This window comes from Fringilla coelebs, assembly GCF_963513975.1.
Source record: "Fringilla coelebs genome assembly, chromosome: 30".
In the NCBI taxonomy this organism is placed as follows: Eukaryota; Metazoa; Chordata; class Aves; order Passeriformes; family Fringillidae; genus Fringilla; species Fringilla coelebs.
In genome coordinates, this window is record NC_140056.1 from 565124 (window position 1) to 578601 (window position 13478).

Here is a 13478-nt window from a genome sequence, read left to right on the forward strand (position 1 = left end):
GCCGGGGAGCGGGGGCTGCCACCCCCAACCCTTCCCAGAGTCTGGGACGATCCCGCCCCCCAATCCCACCGCTCACGGTCCCGTTCCCACCCCGATGCTTTCCCGCACCCCAACCCCCATCCCACCGCTCGGTCCTCCTGGCCGGCAGGGGGCGCCGCGGGCGGCGGGCGCGGGCGGCTCCTCCCCGGCGCTCCGCGCGCCGAGCGGGGCCGTTTCCGGTTCCGCTCCCTTTGTGCGAGACAAGATGGCGGCGCGGGCCGGGTTCCAGTCGGGGCCTGCGAGCGGCGGCGGCGCCGGGGCCGCGCCCGGGGCCGCGCTGGGCCCGGGAGCGCCGGGCGGGGCGGTGCGCATGGGCCCGGCGCCGGGGCAGGGCCTCTACCGCTCGCCGCTGCCCGGAGCCGCCTACCCGGTGAGGAGGGGCGGCGCGGGGCGGGGCGCGGGGCCGGGCTCGTCGGGCGCTGACCGGGTCTGTTCTCTCCGCAGCGCCCCGGGATGCTGCCGGGCGGCCGCCTGGCGCCGCAGGGCCCGGCCATGGGTCCTCCCGGGTACGGTGGGAGCCCAGCCGTGCGGCCCGCGCTGGCGCAGGCCGGGCTGGACCAGGCTCGCAAGCGGCCCGCGCCGCAGCAGCTTCAGCAGGTGCAGCCGCAGGCGGTGCCCAACCGCAACCACAAGTAAGGCACGGGGAGAGGGCACATCCCGGGGCTAACGGGGACATCCCGGACAACGGGAGCGTCTCGGGGCAGCAGCAACATCCCCTGGGCTGTCGTGGGCATCGGGAGGAGTTTCTTCATGGAAATGGCCGGGCTTTGGAAGGGGCTGCTCAGGAGGGCGGTGGAGTTTCCATCCCTGGTTTTCAAAGAATGATGGGCATGGCACTGAGTGCTCTGGGTTGGTGACAAGGTGGGGATGGGGCACAGGTTGGAGTCAAGGGTCTGGAAGGGCTTTTCCTACCTCAAGGATTCTGGAGTTCTTGGCCATTCTGCGGTGGTCAGGGGGTGAAGGGTCCTGTCAGGTCCTTGTGCATTCCCCTGGCATTGGAGGACAACACTGGGCAGGGCAGGGCTGAGTTTATGTCATGTGCCTGCATCCTGATGTGATGTCTCAGTGAGAATGAAATTCATCCTGGATTTAAAATGCTGTTCCTGGAAAAGCCAATCCAAAATTGATTGAGGCAGGAAGGTCACTTGGTGTGGGCGTTGTGTCAGGTCCTCCTTCCCAACGGATGAACCCCCTTCCCAATAGATGTAATTCCCTTTCTGAGTGCTCAGAGGGGTGGGGAGCATGGAGTTAACCAGTTAGCCACACTGACCAGGGCCCAGGTAACTGGGGAGCTGCAGGTTTGTGAGTTCCTGTGCCCAGAGCTGTTCCCATTTTCACACCTCCTTTGCCTCTTGCCCCTGTCAGTGCCAAGAAGAAGAAGATGGCAGATAAAATCCTCCCACAGCGGGTGAGTGGGACACAGGGAGGGGCTCGGGGGAGGTGAGGCAGCCTGGGGAGCTGATGGGCATTTCCATCCTTGCCTGGCCACAGATCCGTGAGCTCGTGCCCGAATCCCAGGCCTACATGGACCTGCTGGCCTTCGAGAGGAAGCTGGACCAGACCATCATGAGGAAGCGCCTGGATATCCAGGAGGCTCTGAAACGCCCCATCAAGGTAAGGGGGCCCATGGCTTGTACCTAGGCTCTGCAGGCTCCTGAGTTCAGGCAGCAGGAGGGCACTGAATGGCTCTGTCCTGTGAGTGTGGCGTACCAGGGGTCCCAGTGCTCTGGACACTGCCAAGGACTGGGACCAGCAGCTCCTCTGTCCTTGCTGTGAGCTTCAGGAGAGGGGAATGTGAGGCAGCTGAGAGCATTGAGCTCAGTTTTACCAAAGCCAGTGCGGGACAGTTGGCCCTGTGCAGGACAATTAACTGATTATTAATTAGCTGATGTTTTTTCTCTTAGCAAAAGCGAAAGCTGCGTATTTTTATCTCCAACACCTTCAACCCCGCCAAGTCGGACGCGGAGGATGGTGAAGGAACCGTCGCCTCGTGGGAGCTTCGGGTGGAAGGACGGCTGTTGGAGGATGTAAGTGGGCAGTACCCAGCCTCAGAGGGGCCTGTGGATCTGGAGTTGGCAGTGAAACCAGTTTGCTAGTGTCTGAGAGCACAGCTGGGGCTTGATATCCTCCTTCATCTCTGTTTTCCAAGGAGTCTGATGGTGACGAGACCGAGAGCCCAGCTTGCAGACCGATGGGTGTCCCCATGGCAGGACATGAGTTGTCCAAAGTTCTTAGAGTTGTGAGAATCACTGGTGAGAGCAGCTCAGTGGCACTTGTGTCCCCAGCTCTGAAAACCAGGGCACTGGCATTGTACGTAACTGCTGAGGGGTTTAACTCCTGCAAGCTCATCTTTAACTCCAGTCTTTCCCTTTCTGACTTGGAAACTCGATTTTTGAGCACACGTTGGTGAATTCAGGTGTTCAGAACTTAGAGGAGCTGTTGTGCACGGTGGCTGTGCTTGAGTGCTGAGACTTGCTGCCCTAACCCTCTTCCTCCCTGTGTTGCTTGCAGTCTGCTCTGTCCAAATATGATGCCACCAAGCAGAAAAGGAAATTTTCGTCCTTCTTTAAATCTCTGGTCATTGAACTTGATAAAGACCTGTATGGCCCTGACAATCACCTAGTAGAGGTGAGCTGCTTTTTGCTGTGTTTCCTCTAAAAGTGGGTTGGTGTTTCAGCAGGTGGGGTTTGTGTGTAATTTATAACTTGGGAGGTGGGAGCTCTTGAATTCTCACTTTAGCTTTTCCTCTCACTTGCTGAAGATCGGAACAAATTTTTTGACTTGTTTCAAACTCTAAGTAGGAAGAATTGGAGCTTTTCTATAGTTGGGTGGTGCCAGTTGCTTTACTGGCAAAGCTTTTGGATATCCAGCAGCAGGAGCAGGGAGAATCATGTTTGGGGGGGCTTCTGAATTCCCTCTCATGTTCCAGTGGCACAGGACTGCTACGACTCAGGAGACAGATGGCTTCCAGGTGAAGAGGCCGGGGGATGTGAACGTGCGCTGCACTGTCCTGCTGATGCTGGATTACCAGGTAGCATAGTAGAGAAAAACTCCTCCCTGTGAGGGTGGGCAGGCCCTGGCACAGGGTGCCCAGAGCAGCTGTGGCTGCCCCTGGATCCCAGGAAGTGTCCAAGACCAGGTTGGACAGGCCTTGGAGCAACCTGGGATAGTGGAAGGTGCCCCTGCCCATGGCAGGGGGTGGAATGAGATTTCGTTAAGGTCCTTCCCAACCCAAACCATTCCATGATTCCATGCTGGGAGCAGCAGTGCTGGGCATGCACCATTACCTGTGTCTGGGCTGCCTCACCTCTGCGTGCTCTTTGTTCAGCCTCCCCAGTTCAAACTGGATCCGCGCCTGGCTCGGCTGCTGGGCATCCACACCCAGACCCGGCCCGTGATCATCCAGGCCCTGTGGCAGTACATCAAGACCCACAAGCTGCAGGACCCCCATGAGCGGGAGTTTGTCATCTGTGACAAGTACCTGCAGCAGGTGAGCAGTGGCAGGGCTGGAGCAGCAGCACCTGGATCAGTTTGCAGCGTGGGCAGCCGGGGTGGTTGCAGTGAGCCCCTCCTCCTCCCTCAGCCCTGTCTCTGTCACAGATATTTGAGTCGCAGCGGATGAAGTTCTCTGAGATCCCACAACGGCTTCATGCCTTGCTGATGCCCCCTGAGCCGATCATCATCAATCATGTGATCAGGTGAGGCTGCTCCGCGGCAGTTCCTATTTCCAGGACGGAGTGGAAGGAGTGGGAGGGAGGGATGGATGAGGTTGGCACGGAAAGACGATGTGCTATGTCCTGATTTTCAGCAGCAGTTCCCTTGTTGCCTGTCACTGTTCCTTTGTACAAGAGCAGCCGCCTCTCATTACTACATCCCTCTTGCAGAGGCACTCCCACATCCCTGCTGTCCTTTGCTGTGGATAGATACCTCCTTGGAGCAATCACTCATTTCTTCTGCTGCAAAGCCATCGCTGGGCTTTTGCTGCTTTTGGGGCTGAGGCTGACAGTGGCGTGGCTTGTCCCTGTCCCTGCCTGCAGCCCATTTGCTGCAGCATCCCAGAGGAGCCACATTTGCTGCTTTCTTGAACTGATCCCAGACTTTGCCTTCTTTCTGGAGCTACTCCCTGATTTTGGCTTCTTGTGGATGTCCCCAGTGTTGACCCAAATGACCAGAAGAAAACAGCCTGCTATGACATTGATGTGGAGGTGGACGATACCCTGAAAACTCAGATGAATTCCTTTCTGCTCTCCACAGCCAGTCAACAAGAAATTGCTGCTCTGGATAACAAGGTAGGAAAAGCTCCTTCAGGTCTGCTCTCCTTGTTGCTAGGCAGGGATGTGTCTCTGGACACAGGATAGGAGTGCCCTGTTGTTTGGAAGCTGCAGTGGGATGAGCCATGTTTACAAGCGTGGCTGTACCTGGAAATGTAATTTTTAAAGCAACCAGTCTATGGGAAAATTGGTAATATTTAGAGAGCAGGAAACTAGGAGCTGAACATCCTGGTAAGTATAAGTTAACTAGAGAGTGTAAGAATTTGCCTTCATGTGTTGGATCCCTTGATGTTTCTGACTTCTCCCCTGTTCAGCAGTTCCATTCTGTGTTTGTCTCCTTCAGATCCATGAAACAATTGAGACCATCAACCAGCTGAAGACACAGCGCGAGTTCATGCTGAGCTTTGCCCGAGATCCTCAGGGCTTCATCAACGACTGGCTCCAGTCCCAGTGCCGGGATTTGAAGGTAGAGGCTTTGTCTTGTGTGGAAGGTGGTCCAGTTCGCACGCTTCTCTCATTAGAATGAGCTCCCACAGAGAGAAGGAGGCAATTTCCTCCTTGGAAAGCGAGGCTGGGATTTGAGTCAAGCATAAGAAGCTGACCTGAGTGCACTGAGATGTCTGTGAGGAAAGGGAAGGGGGTGGGTTTGCTCAGCACAGCCAGAGCTTTTGCACTCACTGAGCTGTGGTGTCTTTGTGCTCCCAGACAATGACTGATGTCGTTGGGAATCCCGAGGAGGAGCGCAGAGCCGAGTTCTACTTCCAGCCGTGGGCGCAGGAAGCCGTGTGCCGATACTTCTACTCCAAGGTGAGTGTCCCCAGGCAGGGGTCCCTCCCTGTGCCTGGCACTCCTTGGGGCACAGTGCTGCGGGAAGGTGGTGATTGCATCTTTGTCCCAGTTTGAGCCCGCCCTTTCCCTGCTGGCTCCTGTGTGTTGACTGGGTGCTCTGGTGCTGCACCACCTGAGGGTGTTAATGCTGCAACTCTGCTCCTCTTGCAGGTGCAGCAGAGACGGCAGGAATTGGAGCAGGCCCTGGGGATCCGGAACACATAGGCTGCTCTGCTCCTCCCCAGGCAGAAGCATCACAGCTGTTTGTGGAGACAGAGCTGCAGAGCTCACTGTTCCAGCTCACTGAATCCCACTCTGGCAGCAAGGCCCACGTTATTCATCCTGGCATTGTCCCTGCAGGGGCAAGTCCAGGACACCTGGGGCAAGCAGACAGGCTCCAACGAGCACACATTTCTACCTGGTTTTCTTCCTGACTGTTGCCTTGTCAGTCCCAAGGCTTCCATGAGCGTCCCCATGACTCTGCACTGCCCATAGTGTCCCCGGTAGCCAGAGTGACTCAGAGTCTTTTCTCAGCCCATTCCTCCCCAGCCAGTATCTGGTTGGGCACTCAGAGCTGGCTCTGAAGCCTGGCTCTGCTTTAAGGTGTGGCTGGGCTCTTCCCTGCCACGTTTTACAGCCCGTGCCAGGCGCTGTGGTGGGCAGGATGCCATGAGCTGACATACCTCCCTGCCCTCACCCCCTCCTCAGAGGGTGCTGCTGCACTGGGCTGCCTCATAGGTCACTCTCCTCCTCGAGGAAGTTACTGAACTGTATAGAGAATTGCTTCTTCCCTTCTCCCTTCTCCCCTGCCCCATTCCCTGCGTGTTCTGTTACGGACTGTCCTAGGCTGGGATCACAGGGAGACAAGGCCTTGGCTTCCTGCAGGGATGTGGAAGCGTTGGAGTGATGCACTTCAAACACCTACCAGTGGCTTCCAGCAAACCACGTGGCTGCTTGTGTTCCCTGGAACAGGGAGAGGAGATGGAGCAGCTGCCTGGAATTCTGCAGGGACAGCTGTAGGCTCATTCCTTCAGGACAGCTGTCCTGTGTCACTTGCTGTGGGGACCAGAGGCTCCTTCGTGTGGGTCCAAGGGTCCAAGGACAGGACAGTCCTTGGAAATGGACATTTTTCCAAGCATATGTGAGTTAGCAGGTGTTTCCATGCTGAAGCTCCTGTGGTTTTTAGTCAAGTGTTAGGCTGTGGGGCTGCCATAGGGCCCAGCATGGTTCAGGAATGTACAAATAGATTTTCTCCACTGTGAGGAGTAACAGCCCTGATGCGTCCTCTTGGAATGAGGTACTGGTGGTCAGGCTCAGGAGAATGAAATAGCTCCTCTTCACTCCAATCCCAGTGTTTGTGCTCGGGACTATAATGCAAATGGACTCAAAGCTGGTCTGATTCTTGGAATAGCTGCAGGATCATGTTACTGATGAGCACTCACCCAGTTCAGTGTGGCTGGGGAGGCCGCTGTGAGTTGGAGCACCTGGGTGGCCCTACTACTCCTTGTGTCTGTGTTACTACATGTCTGTGAGTAATAGACTCTCGACTTCCCCTCTCCTTAGCCCTTCTGAAATGCTCCTCTGTGGTACTGGGGTGAAGGTCTTGGTGCTGGAGAAGCAGCCCCTGACTCCTCAGGGTACTCCCACAGGAGGGATGCCGAGTCCTACATAGGCAAACGTAGCTGTTGCAGAGTAACTGCTTTTCTTAACTGAGTATTACGGTTTTTTCCATGGACCAAATTTTTTTTTGTACTGTATCCTTGTAGACGTCACCCAGTTTTAATAAAAGACTCCTGTGAAGGAAGCTGTCCTCCTCCTTCCATGCTGACAGCTTGCACTCTCCCAGCTGCCATGGGGGATGAGCCTGGTGACTCCCAGGGAAGGGACACGATTATCTCTGCTTTCTTCTTTTCAAAGCCAGCAGGGTTAAGTGACTGGAGAGAAAATGTTCTTCATATTTTGGCCTTTTATAGCGAGCCCTTCATGGAGGGATCTCCCAGCTTGCAGACTCTGCTAAGCCTTTGCAAACTGTTTTTGTGGTAAACAAAGTAACGAGCAAAACTGGAAATCCAGTGGCCAGTGCTAATAAATCTTGAACTGCCTCGTGTCCACTTGGCTGGATTGTGGCAGCCTGGATTGTGCCCAAGGGAGTAGGGCAGAATTTGAAGGAAACTGAAGTACAGTTTACATGCAAGGTTTAAAATTATGCAGAAGGGGATTTATTCTTTTCACCCTGCTTGTTTATAGAATGTTAACTGCTTTGCTGCAGACCTGGGAGCCCCTGGGGCAAGGGAAGGATCCTCTGTGGGAGGGGAAGTGCTGCTGGCTGTGGTGGGGGCAGGAGCTGAGGAGTCCTGGGGCTGCACCAGGTGGTTCCTGCTCCTTTGTTGGGGGCAAAATGGCATTTTTTAGCAAGAGGGGAAAATAAAATGCTTTTCTGCAGAAAGGCTCAGCAGTCACGAGTCAGCTTGGCAAGTGCTCTGCCACGGGGTCTGCAGCTTCCTCACGAGGGGCAGCTCTGATCCCTGCTCTCTGGGACAGTGTCAGGACCCCAGGGAACGGCTGGAGCTGTGTCACGGGGGTTGGGATGGGTATTAGGAAAAGGGTATTTTCCCCCAGAGTGCTCAGGCCCTGAACAGGCTCTCCAGGGAATGGTCACAACCCTGACCCTGCCAGAGCTCTAGGGGCGTTTGGACAACGCTGTCAGCTACCGGGTGGGATTGCTGGGGTGTCCTGTTCAGGTCCGGGGCTTGGTCTCACGCTCTTTGAGGGTCCCTTCCAGCTCAGGGTATTGCCCGATTCCGTGGTTCTATGACTCCTGGTTCTGGGGGAGCTGAGCCGTTCCAGGGCAGCGCGTTGCACCTGCCGCGCACGGAGCGGGTGCCCGGCGCCCCCGGGGCGAGGCGGGGCCGGGGGCGGGCCGGGGCCGCCCCTGCTTTGGGCAGCCTTGAAATAGCAGGGGCGGGTTCCAAGCCCGCAGTGCCCCGCTCCCGGCACCATGGGTGGCAAGAAGGTTTGCGTCGTGGGCTCTGGCAACTGGTGAGCGCCGGGCACCCGGGTCCCCTCGGCGAGCATAGCGCGGTCCCTGTCCCCCCCTGTCCCCCCTCGGCACCCCCGGTAGCGGTGCCAGCCGTCCCCATTCCTGCGGGTCACAGCGTGACCTGTGGTGCCCTGGGCTCCCCAGTGCCCACAGCCACAGCCACCCTCTGCCCTCGCAGGGGCTCGGCCATCGCCAAGATCGCCGCCAGCAACACAGCTCGGCTGGGCAGCTTCGAGAGCCAGGTGAACATGTGGGTGCTGGAGGAGGAGGTGGGCGGCCGGCGGCTCACAGACATCATCAACACGGAGCACGAGAATGTCAAGTACCTGCCGGGGCACAAGCTGCCCCCCAACGTGGTGAGTGTGGGCTGCCAGCGGTCTCTCGAGGGGCAGAGCTGATGGCCGGGCTTTGGAGAGAGGCCAGCAGCTCTGGGGGGGCTGCTGGAACCCCGTGGTGAGAAGGCAGGGGATGCACCGGGCTGTGCGGGGCTCAGTTATGCCCTCCCACTGACCTTCATCTGTGCTTGGATGAGCTGCGGCCCTGGCTGCTCTCACTGCCCACCTTTGACCCTGCTCTGGCATCCCGCAGGCTGGGCTGGAAGCCATGTGGCTGCCTCTGAGCTGGCATCATCCCATTCTGCTCTGGGATCATCCCACCAGCCCCTCTGCTGGCAGGGACCTCGGCATCGTGACTTTGGGCCCTTCCTTCCCATCCATCTTCCCAGTCCCTAACAACAGTCACACTCTATTCAGGTGGCAGAGCCAGACCTGCTCAAAGCCTGTGCAGGAGCCGATGTCCTCCTGTTTGTGGTGCCCCACCAGTTCATCGGCAAAGTCTGTGACCAGCTCAAGGGCCACGTGAAGAAAGAGGCCATTGGGATGTCACTCATCAAGGTGTGAGCAGGAGCAGTGCTCGCCAGGGGCCAAGGCAGGGGAGCTGGAAGCAGCCTGGCTTGAAGTGGCTGCTAAGGGAATCCAGGGATTTTTTGGATCAGAAATGGGCAGTGGGGGGGAGAAGGGAAGTGGGGGCAGAGTCTTTATGGGGATTTGGAGGTGTTGGTGGAGAAGGGTGAGGGCATAAGGGGGATCTCAGGTGCTGAGAGGAGCAGGGCACAGCTCTGCATGTCAGGATCAGTCAGAGCACTGCAGCACATGGAATGGCAGGATTGGGGGGCATGGCAGGTGTCCAGGAGGGGCAGGTGCTCATTGTCTGATTGTCAAAGTGGTGTTCAGTCAAAGGTTGGACTCAATGTCCTTAGAGATCTATTCCAGTGTAATTGATGCTGTGATCTCTGTCCCTGGCTGTCCCCCAGGGCGTGGATGAAGGACCAGATGGGCTGAAGCTGATCTCAGACATCATCCATGAGAAACTGGGAATAGAAATGAACGTGCTCATGGGGGCCAATATTGCCAATGAAGTGGCAGAAGAGAAGTTCTGTGAAACCACCATTGGTAAGGAGCCAAGAGCCCTCCTTGTTAGCAGCTTCCATTTGTGATTAGCAGGAAGAGGCAAAGGGCGAAGTATGGTTCAGCTCAAACTCCTGCTGCCTTGGGTGAACTGGCCCTGTTCCCTGGGAAGACAGGAGGCTCCATAGGAGCTGGCTGAGCTCATGCTCAGGCTTTGTGCTGGGGTCACTCACTCCATTAACAACGGAGTTGTGCAGCTAAAAGTTCCTGCCAGCATCAGGCAGCTGCCTGGCACAAATTAAAGAGGTGGGCAACAAGAGGCCCTTTAGGAATAATTTCCATCCTTGATTTCCTTGGGCTTCACAGGATGCCCACCTGGATCTCATGTTATTGTCAGCCAGGGCTGCTTGGAAGTTCATCTGGCGACAGTTCCAACACCCTCCACACTGTTGGGGACTGTGCACAGAGCCAAAACAAACAGAACTGTTTGCTGGGTCAGAAGTTGTGGCATTCAAAGTGTCTGTTTTATTAAACAGCAGCAAACACCCTGGGCAGGAGGCTGGGGAGGTGGAGCAGAGCCCGCAACCCCTGTGAGCACACAGACCCTGCAGGGACAACCAGGACAGAAAGCTGCAACCCCAAATTTGCAACCTTTGAAGATGACTTTAACCTACTGAGCAAGTCATTTCTGTCCTGTGTGACACAGCAGCATGGATTGTCCCCTGTGTTCTGGGAATGTCAAAATTGAACACTGCTTATCTGTCAGGCAGTGTGTGCCTGACTGTGTGGACCTGCGACTGTTTTGCAACATTGGTTGGGCAATAGGTTCCTCTCACTGAATGACCTTCAGGAGAGCATGCACCTAACTCATGGGTCTTCCCCATCATCTTCTTCCTTGTCCCTTTGTCTCCTCAGGCTGCAAGAACATGAAGCACGGGCAGATGCTGAAGGACCTGATGCAGACCCCCAACTTCCGTGTGTCGGTGGTGCAGGAAGCTGACACTGTAGAGATCTGTGGGGCTCTCAAGGTGAGTAGAGCCTGGGGCTCCGCAGGGAGCTCAGGGAGGAGGGATGGTGGGCACTGGCACAGACAGCAGCCAGTGCTTGGGATCACACAGGCTGCTCACGGATGCAGCCAAGCCCCAAGCTCTGTTGGGAAGAGATCCCTGCACATTGCGACTGTTTTCCAGAATGTGGTGGCTGTAGGAGCCGGTTTCTGTGATGGGCTTGGCTACGGTGACAACACAAAGGCTGCCGTGATCCGCCTGGGCCTGATGGAGATGATTGGCTTTGCCAAACTCTTCTGTAAGGGCCCTGTCACCTCCTCCACCTTCCTGGAGAGCTGCGGCGTTGCTGACCTCATCACCACCTGCTATGGGGGCCGCAACCGCAAGGTCGCTGAGGCTTTTGCCAAGACAGGGAAGGTGAGCAGAGCTGGGAGCGCTGGCTGACACTGATATGTGTTTTGATAAAGCTGAGTCAGGGCAGCTATAGGTGGGATAGCAGGAAAAATTCTTCACCCAGAGGGTGCTTTGGCACTGAACAGGTTCCCCAAGGCTCAAGCGGCGTTTGGAAAATGCTCTCAGGCACAGGGTGGGATTGTTCGTCTGTCTGTGAGGGGCCAGGACTTTGACTGGATGACCTTTTTGGGTCCCTTCCAACTCAGGATATTCCATGATTCTATGATCTCTGCATCAAGCTGGTGAGCAGGCAGGGAGGTGATCCCCCTTAGCACTGTGGGATCTGTCTGTGCTTGGCTAGTGCTGCAGCCCAGCTCCAGGGCAGGACCGTGGTGCAGCAGCAGGGCTGCAGGTCCAGCTCCTCACTGCTGTGTTGTTTCAGTCCATCGAGCAGCTGGAGAAGGAGATGCTGAATGGGCAGAAGCTGCAGGGTCCCCAGACATCTGCTGAGCTGCATCGAATCCTCAAGAGCAAGAATGCAGTGGAGAAGTGAGTGCTGGGCTTCGTTGGGGTGGAGCTGGGACCTCTTCAGGAGCAGCAGGAGGGGAGAGCCCCCACCAGCTGGGCAGGAGTGGCCTGTTGGATGGGGCACAGTGCCATGGGCCCACCTGCTCCTGCATGCCATGACAGAAGTGTTCTGCCATCTGAGGTGACTTTCATTGTCTGCCCACAGGTTCCCCCTCTTCACTGCTGTGTATCGGATCTGCTACGAGGGAAAACCTGTCACTGACTTCATTGCGTGTCTGCAGAACCACCCTGAGCACATGTAAGGGGCTCTGCCTGCAGAGCACAGGTCCTGCCGAGATGTGCTGAGAGCTCCTGCCCACACCAACCTCATCTGCTGCCACAGCCTCAGAAGGAGTCCGGGTCTCCTGGGAGCCTCTGCAGACTGCTGGAAGAGCAGAGGTTCCCTTCCCCAGCCCCAGACACTGCCCTAGACACTGAGCCTGGCACCGAGGTACCTGCTGACCTCTTCCTCTCTTTGAAGTGCTCGTTTAATTGCTGCTGCTAAGGTTTGCCCTGAGCAGGGCTGAGCATCTTCCTCCTTCCACTTGTTCACTGTGGATTCAGCTCTGGGAAGGACTCTGCCGGGCCATCATGATAGATAAGGGCTGGGCACTGCCTGGCAGGGAAAACAAGTGTCCCAAGTCCTCCCTCTTCACCCCATGGGCCACTCTGGGTGACACCAGCTCTTCCCTACCTGCTGCTGCTTTTGCATTCCCTGTCTGGTGGAGAGGGCACAGTTCCCTGCCAGGCTCCACCTGGTGAGTGGAGCTTTCAGGACTTCCAAAGGCACTGAGGATCTTTCTAAACAGCACCAGCACAGACAATGGCATTCCTTGCCACCCAGCCATGTGCTGCTTTCACCCAGCTGCTCCTGCTGACCCGGAACACTCTGGAGCTTGTTTGTTTAGAGCTTTTGCTCTCTCCATCAGACCTGGCCCCAGCCCTGGGGAGCTCCCCTGTTGTCACAGGAGGAAGGAGGTCTCACACTTTCCCTCATGTGGGGATGCTGCAAGCTGCCCTCTGTCACGGGGGCAGGAATAGGTATATGATCCACAACAGGTACATGGAGATGTCCAGCATCACAGGACAGAGGTCTTGGGCTTCATACTGAGCCTGTGAAATTTGCCCCTTGCCCGGACAGGTGCCACATGTCCCTCTGCTCCTCTGAGCTGTTTGCTCAGGCCAGAGTGTCCAGCAGTCACTGATCCTACCTGGGCTGGAAGGCTGGAATGCTGCAAAGCTCCCTGTTCTCCCCCATTCAAGTCCCAGAGCCAAGGGGTCTCTGACTAGCAGTGTTCCTTTGAAATAACAATAAACATGGAGAGGAGATGGGAGATGCTCTCCTTGTTCTGTGGCTCCAGTGCATCACTGTCGCCGGGTTGGCGCCTGCTGGACTTGCTGAGTGCTCAGAACAGGGCACTGCCCGTTCCTCCTGGCTCTGCACCCTCCTGTGCTGTCCCAGAAACAGCAAGAACGTCCTTGTAGGTCCCTCTTTAGCCCCAACATCACACAGTGTCCCACTTGCTTTGTCTCAGCAACGGTTCCAGGATTAAAATTTGGCTGTAGGACTCTAGCGGGTTGGAATTGCAACATTGAGCCAGGTCCAGAGTCCTCACCTGGGGCCAGCAGGAGCCAGGCCAGGACTGTACTGTGCCCCACACACCCCAGGCCTCTCTTCCTCTGACGTTTGGGGCTTCCCAGGGCACGCTGTGAGATTTTATTCACCTCTTCCCAGCTGCTTTTCCCAGGCTTGCCTTGTCCCCGTGTGTCTTTAAAGGAGCCCCGTACTGAGCGACCTTTCCAGGGCTCTGAGCCCTCTGCTCGGTGTCTTACAAGGGGAATTTAATCTGTTGGCACTGCACTTGTTTCTGTGCCTTTTATTAGCCACGTTTTCTCAGCAGGCACTCCACGACCTTTAAATTCAGCA

The 13478-nt window shown here is 56.5% G+C and overlaps 2 protein-coding genes across 2 annotated transcripts; both read left to right on the plus strand.

The window, feature by feature from the left end:
* Positions 1–244: 244 nt before the first annotated feature.
* Positions 245–7094, plus strand: SMARCD1 (SWI/SNF related BAF chromatin remodeling complex subunit D1; the record flags this gene model as incomplete). The annotated part of the gene is made up of 13 exons (XM_084223496.1): positions 245–409; positions 484–671; positions 1405–1447; positions 1531–1653; positions 1944–2066; positions 2551–2667; positions 2969–3070; positions 3368–3529; positions 3640–3737; positions 4193–4328; positions 4654–4776; positions 5016–5117; positions 5310–7094. The coding sequence occupies 13 exons, from the start codon at positions 245–247 to the stop codon at positions 5361–5363; spliced, it is 1536 nt and encodes a 511-aa protein (XP_084079622.1). The 3' UTR covers positions 5364–7094.
* Positions 7095–8066: 972 nt separating this feature from the next.
* GPD1 (glycerol-3-phosphate dehydrogenase 1) lies at positions 8067–12878 on the plus strand. The gene is made up of 8 exons (XM_084223546.1): positions 8067–8177; positions 8357–8534; positions 8931–9071; positions 9491–9629; positions 10500–10612; positions 10775–11008; positions 11427–11533; positions 11718–12878. Exons 1-8 carry the CDS (start codon positions 8137–8139, stop codon positions 11812–11814), a joined length of 1050 nt encoding a protein of 349 aa, XP_084079672.1. The 5' UTR covers positions 8067–8136; the 3' UTR covers positions 11815–12878.
* Positions 12879–13478: the final 600 nt, after the last annotated feature.

Bases quoted from the DNA above. Each gene is read 5' to 3' on its own strand.
- GPD1 (XM_084223546.1), top strand. From the start codon at position 8,137: ATGGGTGGCAAGAAGGTTTGCGTCGTGGGCTCTGGCAACTG. The intron at 8,535-8,930 runs GTGAGTGTGGGC...CACTCTATTCAG, and splicing joins ACAAGCTGCCCCCCAACGTG to GTGGCAGAGCCAGACCTGCT. The intron at 11,009-11,426 runs GTGAGCAGAGCT...GTGTTGTTTCAG, and splicing joins CTTTTGCCAAGACAGGGAAG to TCCATCGAGCAGCTGGAGAA.